Source organism: Felis catus, chromosome C2 (assembly GCF_018350175.1).
Source record: "Felis catus isolate Fca126 chromosome C2, F.catus_Fca126_mat1.0, whole genome shotgun sequence".
Taxonomy (NCBI): domain Eukaryota; kingdom Metazoa; phylum Chordata; class Mammalia; order Carnivora; family Felidae; genus Felis; species Felis catus.
The window spans coordinates 113,536,975-113,552,580 of NC_058376.1; the positions used below are offsets into that span (position 1 = coordinate 113,536,975).

At 38.8% G+C, this 15,606-nt stretch overlaps 2 protein-coding genes across 3 annotated transcripts in view; one reads left to right on the forward strand and one right to left on the reverse strand.

Moving 5' to 3' along the window:
- The window catches only part of EIF2A (eukaryotic translation initiation factor 2A), a 31,166-nt gene extending 22,134 nt beyond the window's left edge, over window positions 1-9,032 (reverse strand). For both annotated transcript variants that reach the window (XM_019810571.3, XM_003992004.6), the window contains exon 1: window positions 8,942-9,032. Coding sequence is in view for 1 of the 2 variants with exons in the window: in XM_003992004.6 (XP_003992053.3) it covers window positions 8,942-8,993 (52 nt within the window). In the remaining variant the exon portion in view is untranslated. The remainder of the gene's footprint in view (window positions 1-8,941) is intronic.
- A 200-nt stretch (window positions 9,033-9,232) lies between these two features.
- On the forward strand, window positions 9,233-15,180 carry SERP1 (stress associated endoplasmic reticulum protein 1). Its single transcript, XM_003992007.6, has 3 exons — window positions 9,233-9,753; window positions 10,036-10,111; window positions 11,298-15,180. Exons 1-3 carry the CDS (start codon window positions 9,670-9,672, stop codon window positions 11,336-11,338), a joined length of 201 nt encoding a protein of 66 aa, XP_003992056.1. The 5' UTR covers window positions 9,233-9,669; the 3' UTR covers window positions 11,339-15,180.
- The last annotated feature ends 426 nt before the right edge of the window (window positions 15,181-15,606 follow it).

A 15,606-nucleotide genomic window follows, 5' to 3' on the forward strand; every position in this document is an offset into this window, starting at 1 on the left:
AGTAATATCCTAAAAAATTAAGTGGGAATAAAGTCCAAGATTAAGAACATCTATACAATTAATTATATATTTTTAAATGGCCGGATTAGAAGTTTCTAAAGCTGAATCAAATAAATCGATTCGTTCATTCAACAAATGCTTACTGAGTAAAAAATGAAAACTGCCTCCCAGACCCTCTGTTGTGTACTGGAGACACAATAGGGAGGAAAATCAGACTTGTTGCTGAGCTTATTAACCAAATAGTTAGTCAAATACATGGAATTCTGTAAGTGTGCTTAGTGCTACAAAGTAAAGATATATGGGGCTAATCCAGTGATTAATAGGTGAGTTTTGATCTAAAAATGGAAAGTTAGGGAAAGTGTCCTTGAGCACAGGATTTGTGTGCTGAGATGTGAGGGATGAATGGCAGTTAACAAGCAAAGACAACAGTAACAAGTGCAAAACCTCCATGGCAAGAGAGATGACAGAGCAACACAGAAATGGAAAGAGGGCCTTTATGGAAGGAACTGGAGCTGGAGAGGAAAACAGGGTTCAGACCAAGCAGGATCTTATGGCCTAAGTTAGGCAATGTTGGTCTGTAGCCTAAGAATGGTAGGGAACTTCATGGGGTGCCTGGGTGGCTCAGTCAGTTAAGCGTCCGACTTTGGCTCAGGTCATGATCTCGCGGTTCATGAACCCCACGTTGGGCTCTGTGCTGACAGCTCAGAGCCTGGAGCCTGCTTGGGATTCTGTGTCTCCCTCTCTCTCTGCCCCTCCCTCACTCGCTCTCTGTCTCTCCCTCTTTCAAAAATAAATATTTTTAAAAAAATGGTGGGGAACTTCAGAAGGGTTTTAGGCAAATTTTGAGAACCACATTTGCATTTTGTAAAGGTCAATCTGGTACAAGGTAGAGAATAAACTGGAAGAGAGTTGAGAGTGGATAAGAAAAGACTATTCAAGACAGTTCTGCAGGAATCCTACAGGAGAGCATAGAAACTTGGACTGGGGTGGGCAGTGGAAATGGAGAACGAGTGTGTTTAATTTTACGAGATAAAATTAGCAGGGCTTGGTGATGAGTTACTATTTTATCAGCTAAAATTCTTGCTAGCAGCAACAGTTTAAGAGCTGAAGAGCAGAAAAACTTTTACTGAGGTTCATGGTTATAATTATATCTGCTTCCTTTTCTGCCAGCTGTTCACAAATATCCCCTTCCTCTCTTTACTGAGAAGGCAGCAAAGTTGGTAAATAGGGGCCACTCTCAGCTCCCTTGTCGAGGGACGGTTCTCATTAACACTGATTTTCTACCTGAGAATTACTAGCTCAATTTTCAGATACTGAAAGTAATATAATTTATAGACCCAAAGTAAATAAAGTTAGCATGAAAGGAAAAGAACCACTGATGAACAAGACAAAAATTGATGTCTTAGTGGAGCCTCCATTCTAATGGAGGGATGGAAAATAAGCAAACATACAACTAAATGAAGTTTCTAGTTAGAGATCCAAAAGTATACAAGTAGCTACCATGTTTCTTCATATGCAGAGCACCAGACTGAACTGTCAAACTGTTATAGGTCCTTTGGCCTTGAAAGGAATGAATTCTAGCAAAGTGTTCTGCATGTATCACAATCTTTTTTAAGTTTATTTATTTTGAGAGAGCGTGTGTACGCGTGCTCTAGAGTCGCGGAGGGGCAGAGAGACAGGGAGAGAGAATCCCAAGCAGACTCCGTGCTGTCAGCACAGAGCCTGACAAGGGCTCGATCCCACAAACCATGAGATCATGACCTGGGCTGAAACCAAGAGTCAGACACTTAACCAACTGACCCATCCAGGTGCCTGTGCATATATTAAAATCTAAACTCCTTATACTATGGCCTATAAACTTCTATATGATTTGGCCCCTTCACAGTTCTATGGGCTAGGTATTAGGGATTTAAAAAAATGAATCCATCACTGCACTCAAGGTAATGATGTCAAAGGAGCTCAGTCTGTGGCTATGCCTTGAATGAAACACTGAAGTTATCTATTTTAAAAATCTCTAATGACATTAGAAAATTTTGTGCCAGAAAATGTTTTCCTACAAGATTTTAAAACTATGAAGTATAATCCTTTAACATGAAAATTCTCACTTGCTTCTCGGTTTTTTGGTTAAGATCAAATGCAGCACCAATACACTACACAGGCAAAACGATGCTATTTCTCATTATCAAATCATCTGCTGCAATATCATGTATGACACATTCTGATTTAGAAGAAAACAGGCCATTCTTTTCTTAATACTATAATAATGGTTTTAATAAATCTTTATTTGAGGAATTAATCAAAAATGATTTTACCAAACTAGGGAGTTAGTTACCAGATTACACTTTATTATAAGGGTTACATAAAACTTTGTCAGCCTAATGAAGTCCTCCCACAAGCTGCTGTGGCAACTTAACACATTAAGGACCCTCTTACAGAACTCACATATAGGCCTAGGAAAATAAAACAGCATATCATCAGTGAAGTCCCACTGAAGCTGAAGTGTAATTAGAGAATGTGCTATATGATGATGCAATCAAACCATGTTCTATTGCCTTAACTGCCGGCCCTTAGAAAATATGCCTGAGGTGACTGGCAAAAAAGAAAAAAGGAAAAAAAAAAAAGCTTTATCGAACTCATCTCAGCTTTTTGTGTTCTCATGAACTTGCAACTAGTGACCTTGGTCCTCTGTATTTGTTGACTTTGCTGTTATCAACAACCACAATGTTTACTTGGGGTAAAATTCAAAGTTTTTGTACATTATACAGTTGACTCTTGAACAACACAGGGGTTAGGGGTATTGAATCCCGCACAACTGAAAATCTGTGAATAACCTGACTCTCCAAAATATTTAACTATTAATAGCCTATAGCTGACCAGAAATCTTACTGATAACATAAATGGTCAATTAACACATATTTTGTTATATATGCATATATACTATATTCTTACAATACAGTAAGTAAGCTACAGAAAAGAAAGTGTTATTAAGAAAATCATAAGCAGAGGTGCCTGGGTGGCTCAGTTGGTTAAGCGCCTGACTTTGGCTCAGGTCATGATCTCATGGTTCGTGGGTTCAAGTCCTGCATTAGGCTCAATGCTGATAGCTCGGAGCCTAGAGCCTGCTTCAGATTCTGTGTCTCCCTCTCTTTCTGCCCCTTTCCTGCTTGTGCTTGCTCTCTCTCAAAAATAAATAAACATTAAAAATAAATAAAAATAAAAATAATATTTAAGTGGACCTGCATGGTGCAAACCCATGTTACCCAAGGGTCAATTGGACTAAAGTGGCAACTATATTGCCAAACCCATGAAGGTAGCAGTGGGAATTTTCAGGGTATTCAGGGCAATCAGTACAAGGTTTTCCTTTTCTAAAATTTCTATTTCATACCTACATACCAAACTAAGACAGGTGGAAAATCCCAAAGGATCTACTATAGACTGAATGATTACCACCCACCTCATTCATATGTTGAGTCTTAATCCTTAAAGTAATGGTACTTGGAGGTAGGCCTTTGGAAGGTAATTAGGTCAGGACAACAGAGCCCTCAAGAATGGGATTAGCACCCTTATGAAAGAGATCCCAGAGAGCTCTTTTGCCCTTTCTGCCCAGCAGACAATGGCTATCTATGAACCAGGAAGTAGGCTCTCACCAGACACCAAATCTGCCAGTATCTTGATCTTGGACTTCCCAGACTCCAGAAGTGTGGGAAATAAGTGTTTAAGCCAACCACTCTAGGGTATTTTTGCTATTGTAGCTTGAATGGACTAAGACAGGAACAGGAGCAAGGAACAAAAACTACTTAATCCACATTCTTTCATACAGATTGTTAACTCAAAATCTTAAAAGGCAACACTTGACAGAAATGTCAGTGTGAAAAGTGTCACTCTTTCCTGCTCAAGTAGCATGCAGTCTCATGTGGTTTTTACTTCCTGGTTTTAGTTATGTTTCTGGAGAAGCAAAATCTTGAGTCAAATTAATCAAGTGCTTTCAACATGCACATGTTCACATTCTAAATAAAGAACAGTTTTCTTCTTTTTTTTTTAAGTTTATTTATTTTGGGAGAGACAGAGTCAGAGTGGGGAAGGGGCAGAAAGAGAGGGAGAATCTTAAGCAGACTCCACGCTGTCAGCACAGAGCCCTACATGAGGCTCAAACTTATGAAACAGCGAGATCATGACCTAAGCTGAAATCAAGAGTCAGATGCTGAACCAGATGAACCACCCAGGTGTCCCCAAAACAGTTTTAAAACACAAATCCGCAGGCTTCATGTTCTATGATTCCATTTATTTAACACTCTTGAAATGACAAAATGATCATGATAAAGGACAGATCAGTGGTTGCCAGAGTTTAGAGCTCGAAGGAGATTCTGACTATAAAAGGGTAGCATCTTCTTTATGATAGAGTAGTTCTATATTCCGATAGTGGCGGTTACAGAAATCTATATATGTGACAAAATTTCTTAGTGTGATATACGCGCACAAACTGGTGAAATCCAAATAAGGATTTTAAGTTAGTAAATACTACTGTGCCAGCACTAATTTCCTAGTTTTGATAACGTAGTATGGTTATGTAAGATAGTATACAAAGCTAAGTGAAGGATACAGGGGAACTCCTTTTACTGTTTTGCAACTTCTTGTAAGTCTTAAACTATATCAAGATATAAGGTGTTTTATAAGACCATCATTTTTGGTAGTGCTTGTTCACAATATGGCAAGAAATTAAACCAATCAAAAGTTTGGAAAAAACGTTTTCCAACATTTCTCAAGAATGGATTTGCTTGCGAATACCAGGCAAAAGTGTTACATTAAAATAAAAAATTGAAGAGACCACGACTTATGTACTAAGGTAAAAACAAATTCCATGAGACAAAAGTACAAACCAGGGCTACTTTAAAACTGGTGATACTGTTGGTCCCCATTCAATTAGACAACCCTTCTTTGTACATGATGCTTTATAATAGATATGTCTATTTTAGGGGAACTAATTATCAATTGAATTCATCATAAAAATCATAATGAGTCACTACAGTCTTGTTCGCACATGTAAATCCCTACTTATATTTATATTCATTTCACACCTCCTTACACAGAAGCAGAACTAGGAGAAAGTGTTGCAAGACGTTTTGCAACCACTAAGATATTTTACTGGATTTAATCAGTTTGAGTAACTTCTACAAGAATAAATGGGTATACAAAGTTTATTAGAAGACACACAAAATCAGATTCTTAACAACATAAACTGTATTTTGAGTTAATAAAGGCAAAATAAATATGGATTCAAAAGTTCTTTTCAGTAACTAAAACAATTTTTCTACATATTACTTTCTAATGAGAAATTCATTTTAATTAGAAGTGACTAAATATGAAACAGTGAATACAATGTAGAGATAGCTTAATATAGTGTACTGAGAGTTGATATGATCCCTTGTTTTTAATGACTTTCCCCTGTTAATCAAAGGGGATCTGGAAATATGTTCTATTAGAAAGAAAAATCTAGAATATGAACAGTTCTTTTCAGTAAAGCAACAAATAAATGCCAGAGTTTCCCAAAGAAAAGCTATTTTAAAACAATCACATTAAATGTTGCACTTAAATAATATCTTAAAAAATTACTAGCTTTGGGGTGCCTGGGTGGCTCAGTCAGTTAAGCGTCTGACTCTTGGTTTCAACTCAGGTCATGATTTCACCGTTCTTTAGTTAGATCCTGCATTAGGCTCTGCACAGCACGGGGCCTGCTTGGGATCCTTTCTCCTCCTCTCTCTCTGCCCTTCCCCTGCTCACTCTCTCTCAAAATAAATAAATAAAAACTTTGAAGATTACTAGCCTTTATAAATACTCATATGCCATTTATTGCTCTAGGCCTGACTCAATATGAGAAAACTACTAGGCTTCAACAACAAGGATCCCGTACCAGGGATATGGTGATCATTACAATGGGATACTTTTTCCAACCCTTACATTCACTGAAGTACCTATCAGTGTAGGAAAATGATTCCATTTTGAATCAATTATCTCAATGGTGGCCTCAACCAGACAAGCTGATTAGACATATGGGTTTCATGTAAGGGCCACTGTTTTACATGCCTGGCATGGACACAGGTCCTACCTTCTAGGAGACTCTAATTTTCCAGGGGGAACTATCCAAGAGTGAGACTATAATTTGGTCCTGGTGATTTGATTAAATATTGATTCAAAGATGAACAAGATCCAGCCACGCCAAAACAAAAACAGCCAGCATTGAGACTAGCAAAAAAATGTGCTTTCCTTTGGGGCTGTGAGCTAGTTGAGTGTAAACCTGGAGAATGTTAGCTTAAGAATGAATTTAACTGAAAAGAAAGCAAGAGCCTAGGGATAAAGAAAAACATTTTTGGAGTCAAGTGAGTACCTGGGTGTAGCAGTACTGAAGCTTTACAATTACATGAGTTTCAAAAAAAAGGAAACTCCCTTTGTCACCTACTCTGGCTTTTTGTCATTTTCAGTGAAAAGTTAAGACTGACAGGGGTGCCCGGGTGGCTCAGTTGTTTGGGCATCCGACTTCAGCTCAGGTCATGATCTCATGGTTTGTGACTTCGAGCCCCACATCAGGCTCTGTGCTGACAGCTCAGAGCCTGGAGCCTGCTTTGGATTCTGTGTCTCATTCTCTCTCTGACCCTCCCCCACTTGTGCTCTGTCTCTCTCAAATAAATAAATGTAAAAAAAATTTAAAAAAAAAAGTTGCAACTGACAAAACTTACTGGACAATGTCCAAATTATTCCAAACTCCAAAATCCTGTAAGTCTAAGTTTAAAAAAAAAATTTGCAAGTAAAAATCTATTATTGATTGAAATACCTATACTAACAATTTTTAAAAATTAGTGTGTTCAAGTAAAAGAAAAATGGACCACGGAGTTGAATGATTCAATATAATTCTAATTCTGCCAATTTGCAATGTGAATCTGACCACCTAATCTTTCTGGGCTTCTATGAATATGAGACTATGAGGGATAGACTGACTAGCTAACCTTTAAGCTCTTACCAAGTCCTTAATTTTAAGCATTGTAAGAAAACTGTCACTTTGTTAATATGACTATAAATGAAGTGGTTATGCTTCATTAATTTATTTCTCCATCAAACATTTAGAATGTCTATTGTTTAGTACACACTGTACCTGGTGTTGAGAAGATGGAGATGAGGAAAACTGTGCCCTGACACCAAGAAGTTTAGTCTAGAAAGGCAGAAAAGCATCTAAACAACTAGATAATTAACCTATGTGATACGTGAAAAAAAAAAAAAATTCAAGTATATATGAAGTACAAAAATAGCCTGGGAGTGACTGATCGTCTGAGAAGAGTGAGGACAAGAGTATCCAAAGCAGGCTCTGTGCTGACAGCAGCGAGCCCAATGGGGTGGTTGAACTTACGAATCCCCAAGATCATGACCTGACTCCAAGTCAGACGTTCAACTGACAGAGCCACACAGGCGCCCCAGAAATGAATTTTAAAAGATAAAAGTAAGCCAAATCAAGAGGACCAGGAGTCCTAGACTGAAGTAGATTTTTCAAGGGTTTTGTAAGCAGTCTAATATTGATGGAGCACAATAGGGTGGGGAGCAAAGAAATGAATGCAAAGAGGTTTTCAAGGATTATGAAGGGTTCCACATGCTATGCTAAACAGGATGGAATTTACCCTGTAAACACTGAGCAGCCCCTGTAAAGATTTTTTTCAAATTAAATTTTTTACTTGTATATAATTAACACACAATATTACATTACTTTCAGATAGAAAATTTATCAGATTTTTAAATGTACTGTTTTTTTTAGAGTACAAATAAGCATTCAGTGTTCCAAAACTGTGAATAACATACTAGTTACTTTTAAGAAGCCAGAGAAAAAAATTCATTTAGTTATGTAATTATGCCTTTTAAATAGTATCTGTCTGGCATATTATCTTACAAATTATACTCATTACTTGATAAATATTTGATGACTGAACTGCGGTAGCCAGATTGATATGAGCAGTCATGGTGCTTAATCACAAAGATCTTAAAATGTAGAATGGCAAAAAGTGCAAAAGCTTTCTAAGGTTCCTTTCAAGTTTGGGGACATAACCCCCTTCCTCAAAAGTAAACGACCTTTCTGTTAATGGTGTTTTTCCTTCTGTATAAGCTATCCATGGCTTAATCAAAGCCTCTGTTCTTTTCTCTCCCAATTCCCCTCTATTTGATACTCATATGAGAATCCCAGCCATCACCCTAACCCAGAGTCTTCCCGGACACAGTCCAAGACTAAGTTAACTATCTTTTATAAAATTGTAAACTCTGCCTCCAATCCAAAATCTCAGGAATCCGGTAATAATCAGATTCTAAAATACTCATAAACACTTCAACATCAAACGTTGCCATCATTTCCATAATGGTCACTGCCACGACCCCAGACCACACTTTCATCACTTTAAACCTACGCTACCACAGCTCCACTCTATTTGATCCTACTAATTTCATTAAAACAAAGAGCACAGAATTTGGTCCTACTTAAATTCAGGTGTATTTAATGTGTGTGCGCATTCTAGCCATTTGTTTATGTTTGTTCTTTATTACAGAACTCAATGACTTCTGTCAACAAGATCTGTCACCATATAAGAGTACGTATAAAACCCGTGTTTGCAGACCCGGGGTAACAAATTCAACCCGCACTTTCTGTTCTTATCTCTCGTCCGCAACTCCAGTGGAATCTGAAGCGACAGGGAGGAATGATGGACGGGCAAAAGGGAGGGGAATGCTGAAGCCCAAAGGCTGGGGCCTCACTTCCGATTGCCACGCTACACCAAGCAACCCACAAGACCCTCTGGCTCTTCCATAGTCCACAAGGAAAGGTGGAGCAGACGCCAGTGCTTCTCGGGTAATCCCCAAGAGCAAAGACACAAGAGGAAAATGCTCTGAAAAAGTCTCTTACTCGTTCAGGACTCACCTGTCAGTAGTGGCGTGGACGGCGCCATCTTGTCCCGGAAAGAGAAACCCATGCGCTGGGGTCAGAGTTCACGAGGGCCAAACCCGGCCCCTACACGTCTCCACAGGCGTGGAGACAGCGCATAGCTGTTTCCGGTATCATGAGCCTCGGGGCCAATTCACTTCCGGTGGGAGACGGCAGTAGAAAAAGGAGTCTGAACGCGCACGCGCAGCTCTGGGGCGACACTTTAAAGAGCATCGCGGGGCGGGACTAGTGCTCGTGCGCCAGCCTTTGCCCTCCCCTCTCCCTCTTTTACAGCAGGCGGAGTCCGCACTTCCGCGGGGCGGAGTCCGTCCAGTGCTGACGTTGGCAGCCGAACCCGAAGTAGTTCGAGGCTACGGGCAGCGCTGCTCGGTTGTTGCGTTGCGTTTCCTTCCTCTTTCACTCCACGCTCCCGGCGGCGGCCAGAGCGGCGGCGCGAGAGTATCCCGGCGGCCTGCTTGTCGTCCCGCGTGCCCGCTTCTCGGCCGGCCAGTCCGGCGTCTTCAGTCAGTCGGCGGCCCGACGCCCCGCTAGCGCTCGGCACCCGAGTTCGCCTCGCTCAGGCCCAGCGGCCGGAGCTAGCGCCCCGCCTGAGAGCCTTCTAGCTCCGGCAGCGCAGGCACCGGGACCAGAGCGTCGCAGCGGCCCGAGGGGAGGCGAGCTAGCGAGTCTAAGGGGTGGCTGAGGCAGGTGGTGGCGCCGTGAAGATGGTCGCCAAGCAGCGAATCCGTATGGCCAACGAGAAGCACAGCAAGAACATCACCCAGCGGGGCAACGTCGCCAAGACTTCGGTAAGGAAAGAGCAGGCGCCCGTCCGTCCCGCAGCCGGGGTTCAGGCCCGGGTCCTAGGATCGAGTTCTCCCCAGGCCCGAGGCCACGAGCTGGACGCTAAGTTGGCGGGGCGGGGCAGGGGGGAGGGTGGTTCGGGTAGGTGGGTGCTTGAAGCTAGGCGGTTCGGGAACGGGAGGGCAAACCTGTGAGGGGACCTGGAAACCTGGCCCGCGGTGTAGGCTGCAGGAGCCCGGGATCGGATTGGGTTTTTGCATTTGAAATGGGACTTTCCGTTTTTGCAGAGAAATGCTCCCGAAGAGAAGGCGTCTGTAGGACCCTGGTTATTGGCTCTCTTCATTTTTGTCGTTTGTGGTTCTGGTAAGTGTTTTGGGGCTACCATCGGGTAGGGCATTGGATGTCGGGTTTGGGATGACGTGGTGACCCATCAGTGGTGAATCCTACCCGCGTAGTTCTCAACCCACCTGCTGGGAGCTCCACATAAGTGTCTCTCGTCTGAACCGAATTACTTGTCCCACATATGCACAGAGGGTGGTGCTCCAGAAACTTCTCATAGCTTGATTTGTGCTCACAGGAGATCAGAAAAGGAGGTCAGGTCTTCAGTTAATAATGCTCAAGTTGGAAGAAATTTAGACCAAAACAAAAAAACCTCACGGAATGAGAATTTAGAATGTTTTGCAAGCATATTATGAATATATTTGCAAAAAACTTACGAACATGATGTATATGTGGACGTTGAACTGAATTTAACGTGTCCCAAAATCTAATGTTTTTATGGCAAAATTGGGTATATTTTGTAAAGTGAAGCTCGTGCGAAGAATTGGTTGGGTATAGAGGAAGTGTAACTTAGTGTAGGAGACAAATGTTTTTAGATTAATTAAAGAAACGTTTGACATATGGGAGGAAAAATAAGTTATCAGGTCAGCCTACTATTAAAGTAATAGATTCCTGCCTCTGCAAATGGATTACGGAATATTTTTCTTCTTTTCATTTATTATTTCAATATGCAAACTGTTTATATTGTTTCTGTTTTTTATATTCTGACATTCTAAAGTTACTGAGGTTTCTCTTAAACGTTTCACTTCGCCTGCTTCCTAAACTTACTAGTTGGCCAAGAGCCAAGCAATTTATGTAACCTAAAGATTATTCAATTTCAGCTTTGTGAGAATGAGGAAACATGGTTATATTATAGGCCAGGCCTTAGAAGGACACTTAATATTTTGGGGATAAATCAAAATAATTCTATGCTAGAAAAACCTGTTTGCTTTGGTGCTTTAAGCTTTTTCTAAAATGATTGTGTATTGCAAAATCTCTTGGACGGTTAGACATAGAATTCAGAAAAGCTGAAAAAAATAACTTAAGGACATTGAATTGGTTTATTAGGGTAGGCTTATCTTCACTTCTTCAATGAAGTTACCTAGCATTTGCAAGTAATTTTAAGGGTGCTCTTGGATTCTCATGAAGTACCTTAATAAATATTTGCCAGTTGTCATTCCTATTTTATTCAAAGCATGCTTACTAAAACATTTGTTCTTTCTTTTTACAGCAATTTTCCAGATTATTCAAAGTATCAGGATGGGCATGTGAAGTGACTGACCTTAAGATGTTTCCATTCTCCTGTGAATTTTAACTTGAACTCATTCCTGATGTTTGATACCCTGGTTAAAAACAATTCAGTAAAGCATCCTGCCTCAGAATGACTTTTCATATCATCCTTCATTTGTCATTCCAAGGTTTCTCCATGAGTCATTCCAAGTTTTCTAGTCCATACCACAGTGCCTTGCAAAAGCACCACATGAATAAAGCAATAAAATTTGATTGTTAAGCTATAGTAGTGGACCCTACTTATTCAGTCAGTAAAGAGTAAGTTTTCTTAATGTGGTTGTTAAAACCCTATCCAGTATAGATAGATAATTAGATTAAATCTATGTAGACAGAGTCTAGATTTTGTTAACCCTAATGTGTATATGCAATTAGTTTAATTTAAAATTTGGAGTCATGGTTTTTATATAGTTAGGCACTTTATTACTATATCTTGAATTGAAAGCACACTCCCATATAGGGTAATGTCACTGTCCTGTAATAAAGTGCTTATAAATGGAACAACTACACAGTTAGCCTCGTTTTCCCATAATCTTTAGCACCTAAAATTTTTTAAAAGCTTCTAAATGCCTAATATAAAAGGAGATGCTTATAGCTACAATATCTATTTTAACAATATTATTTCTATTACACTACCTTGGGTTTTGCATGAGTAGTTATACTAATGTAAAATGCCATAAGAAAACTTGGTTGAGCATTTTGTAACTTAATCAGTAACTTCAGTTTCACTAAAAGCTACCATGTGCAGTAAAGTCAGGGAAAGTTTGTTTGTGTCACCATTGATTTTACCATAATTAATATATCAAAGGGGACTACTATGCTAGACAATATTTTGGGGGAAAAATACTACTAAAAATGGATGTTTCATCAGGACATCCTGATGAGTCTAATGTGCCATAAGACAGCACGTTAATAGCACTTTTAATACCAAAAAGGCACATCAACTAAAAAGTTACTTAGTTTGGAAATAATCTTCTGGGTTTATGATTAAAATTTTGGTAGGGCACTAGATACATCAGACTAAAGTGCCATCTGGAATTAAATGGATTTGCTGATAAGGATCAGTCTTTAGTCTTCCCTTTGTTGTATAATTTTATAGGTTATGATTGATCAAAGTTTCTTTTTACTAATGGTAAGGGTGAGAAGGCAGGTTTTAGGTTTTCTGATACTGTTGAAAATTGTAAGTTTTGGCTGTTTACTTAGCCATAACTTGATTAAAAAAAAAACAAAGCCTGAGAGGTGTCTATGTATCAATGAATTGGAAAGAAAGCTGCTTGTTTGCTTCGTTAATTGCCTCAGGATATCTCTTTTAAAATAAGCTGTTTTAAGAGGAACAGAAGGGAAATCTACCTAGTCATACACATTGTGAACCTCAGAGTTTCTGATACCCCTCAATATAGGGGATGAGTGAGGGAGAGGAGTAGTTAAGGATGCTTAGGAACTTGACTACTCTAAAACAGGAAAGGAAGGAATCAGCTGACCTTGGGCCAGCAGGTTTTTATCTGCAGTTACCTGCCTTTCTCACCCAGGAAATAAACACTTGTTTCCCTATGAAGCAAGTGTCTTGATTGACTAATTCTATTTTATTATAACTTTAAAAATGAAAGTTACTGTTCTAAATTTATAGCAGGTGCCTTATTCTTTGCTTTGAGTCAAACCATTCCGTATAAAAATTTCCCTTGGTTTACTATAAATAATTGGCTTTAAGATGTTAGGGTTTTTTTGTTTTTGTTTTTGTTTTTTAAGTTGTACAATGTCTTTATTGATTTGACTGTTAAATTGCTACAGCTAGCAATCATTTTACATATGTAAAGTTGCATTCCTTTTGTATTTCATGTGTGATTTCCTAATTGAGTACATTTTATATTAAGGATGGATTATGCATGTTTGGGTCAATGAAAGCTATGTCTTGATTTATCCTTTAAAAATAAAGTTCCCAGAATATTTGATTCCTTCTGGAAGGAAATGATTTTACAGATTTCTTATCTGAGTGTACTTTTTATAGTTAATAGAAAATTAAAGAATGCCTAGTATTATGTTGTACTTGAGTTAAAAGAACTGGTACCCAGAGACTCAGATTAAAAATTTATAACTGGAAATAGGTAGCAAGAAGAACATTAAAAGTATAGGGGTGCCTGAGTGGCTTGGTGAATTAAGCGGCTGACTCTTGATAGCAGCTCAGGTCATTATCTTATGGTTCATGAGATCCAGCCCTGTCTTGGGCTCCATACCGACAATGCAGAGCCTGCTTGGGATTCTCTCTTTCCCTCTCTCTGCCCCCTTCCCTGCTTGCACACTTGCGCTGGCCTGCCCTCAAAATAAAAGTAAATTTTAAAAAAAGGAAAACATGAAAAGCACAGTGAATTAAATACTTCTCCACCTAAGATTTACCCTCACCTCATTATCATTCAAGAAGTCTCATTCAAGGAAAAATCACAGTTCTTTTGATCTCCCTTTCCCAATTGAATTTGGTGTCATCCAGTGTTGAACATAGTATGATGATGCTTTGTTGGGGGTTGTCTACATTGTGTCCAATTACGCTTTGTAACTTAGGTATAACATTTCAAGGAGTTGTCCAGGATTTCACTGTATCTGTTGGGTTGTATGTAATGTTGCTCAGAATAACCAAGTGGGCTTCCAGAATGTGGAAAGATTTTCATTGTAACAGGATGTTTTGTAATGGGCTTTGACTTACTTGGAAGAAGTGTGTGTGCTCAACTGCAGGGTGGTCGCTCTTACTGAGGTTTGTGGTGTTTTGCTGGCATAAAGGAGGACCCTGTAGAGGCGGATTATGCTCTTGGGAGGTTCATCAAAATTTTATTGCTCTTAGAGCATCTGAAATTTAGAACATCAAATTTTCTAATTAGAAATTCTTTTGAAATTTGATTTGTCTTTACCTACCTTTAACTTACTGTTTTAGATGCAAACCAGAACTTCAAGAAGCAGGAGTTGGGTTCAACAGCAAATTCTTTGCAACTCCCTTAGAGAACCCTTTCCTACCTAAACTTCATCCCACTGTAGCTACTTGTACTGCTTTATCTTCAAGTTGAATTAGGAGAAAAATGTCCTAATTTGAAAAGAGTACGAATGAGCAGTAAAAGGCTAGAAGTCAAGCTGAAGGGGAAAACTCAACTGTCAGGACTTGGATATTACAGAATCATAAATATGGAAAGGACATGAACAATTTAGTCCAATCGCATTTATTCAATGAATATTGAGTAACGTATGTGCCAGATATCGAGTTAGAGCTGTGAAAACAGTCCCAGCACTCAGGTATTTTTCAGTCCAGTAGTGGGAGAAAAGACAAAGTGAAAACCGTAATTGTGGTCAGTATTTCAAAGGAAAAGTAAAACCAGATAAATGGTGTCTGCTCTCACAAAGCTAGCTGAGGCAGAGCAGAAACTAGAACCAAGGTTTCCAGACTCAACTGTACCCTAGAGAAACCATAGGAATGATTGCAAAACGTCTATACAGAGCACTTCTGTTTTCATGAGCTCTTTACTTCTGCATTTAGAAAAAAAATCTTAATGAAAAAAAAATGTTTTTGCATGTTGCCAATTCAAAGAAGAAAAAAACTTGTCCTTTTATAGATGCAATTTCTTTTGAAAATGAATTTAAGTGACAATTTTACTATGATGTTTCCTGTATAGCACAAAAATAGATCAAATCAGTAATGTTATCCACTGTAACATATTCAAGAGTACATTTTTAACAAATATTTTGCTATATATTCTTCTGTATTTTGTTTTAAAATTTTCATCTGTGATGTTGAAAAATCTTACTTGATAGTCTGGTAGCCAAAAATAAATGCAGTCATGTGCCCTCCATAGATTCTTTTTATTACAAAATTTCAGTGAATAAACCATGTGTGACTTTTTTTTTTTTTTTTTTTTTTGTACCATGTACAAACTTCTACTTTGGGATGTAGATAGAAACAATCTGCAAATTTAAATAAAACTATGATTTCAAGGTCATTAAAAGCTTTAGTAACAGGTTTTTCTTCTTTTCTCACTGTTGTGAAGAAAGTCTGGACCAGGAGAATGAAAATAATTGATTTTAGAGCCAGAAAGGAACTTTAGAAATTATCTTGATTAGTAGCCCCTTTATTTTACATTTGAGGAAATTATGGCCTAGAGAAGTTCTCTTTCCCATCACCAATAATGAATCAATAGCAGAACAAGGATTAGAAAGTAATTCTGATTCTTTAGGAATATCTTATTTTATTTTAGATTACATGTTAATCTCAGAAAACC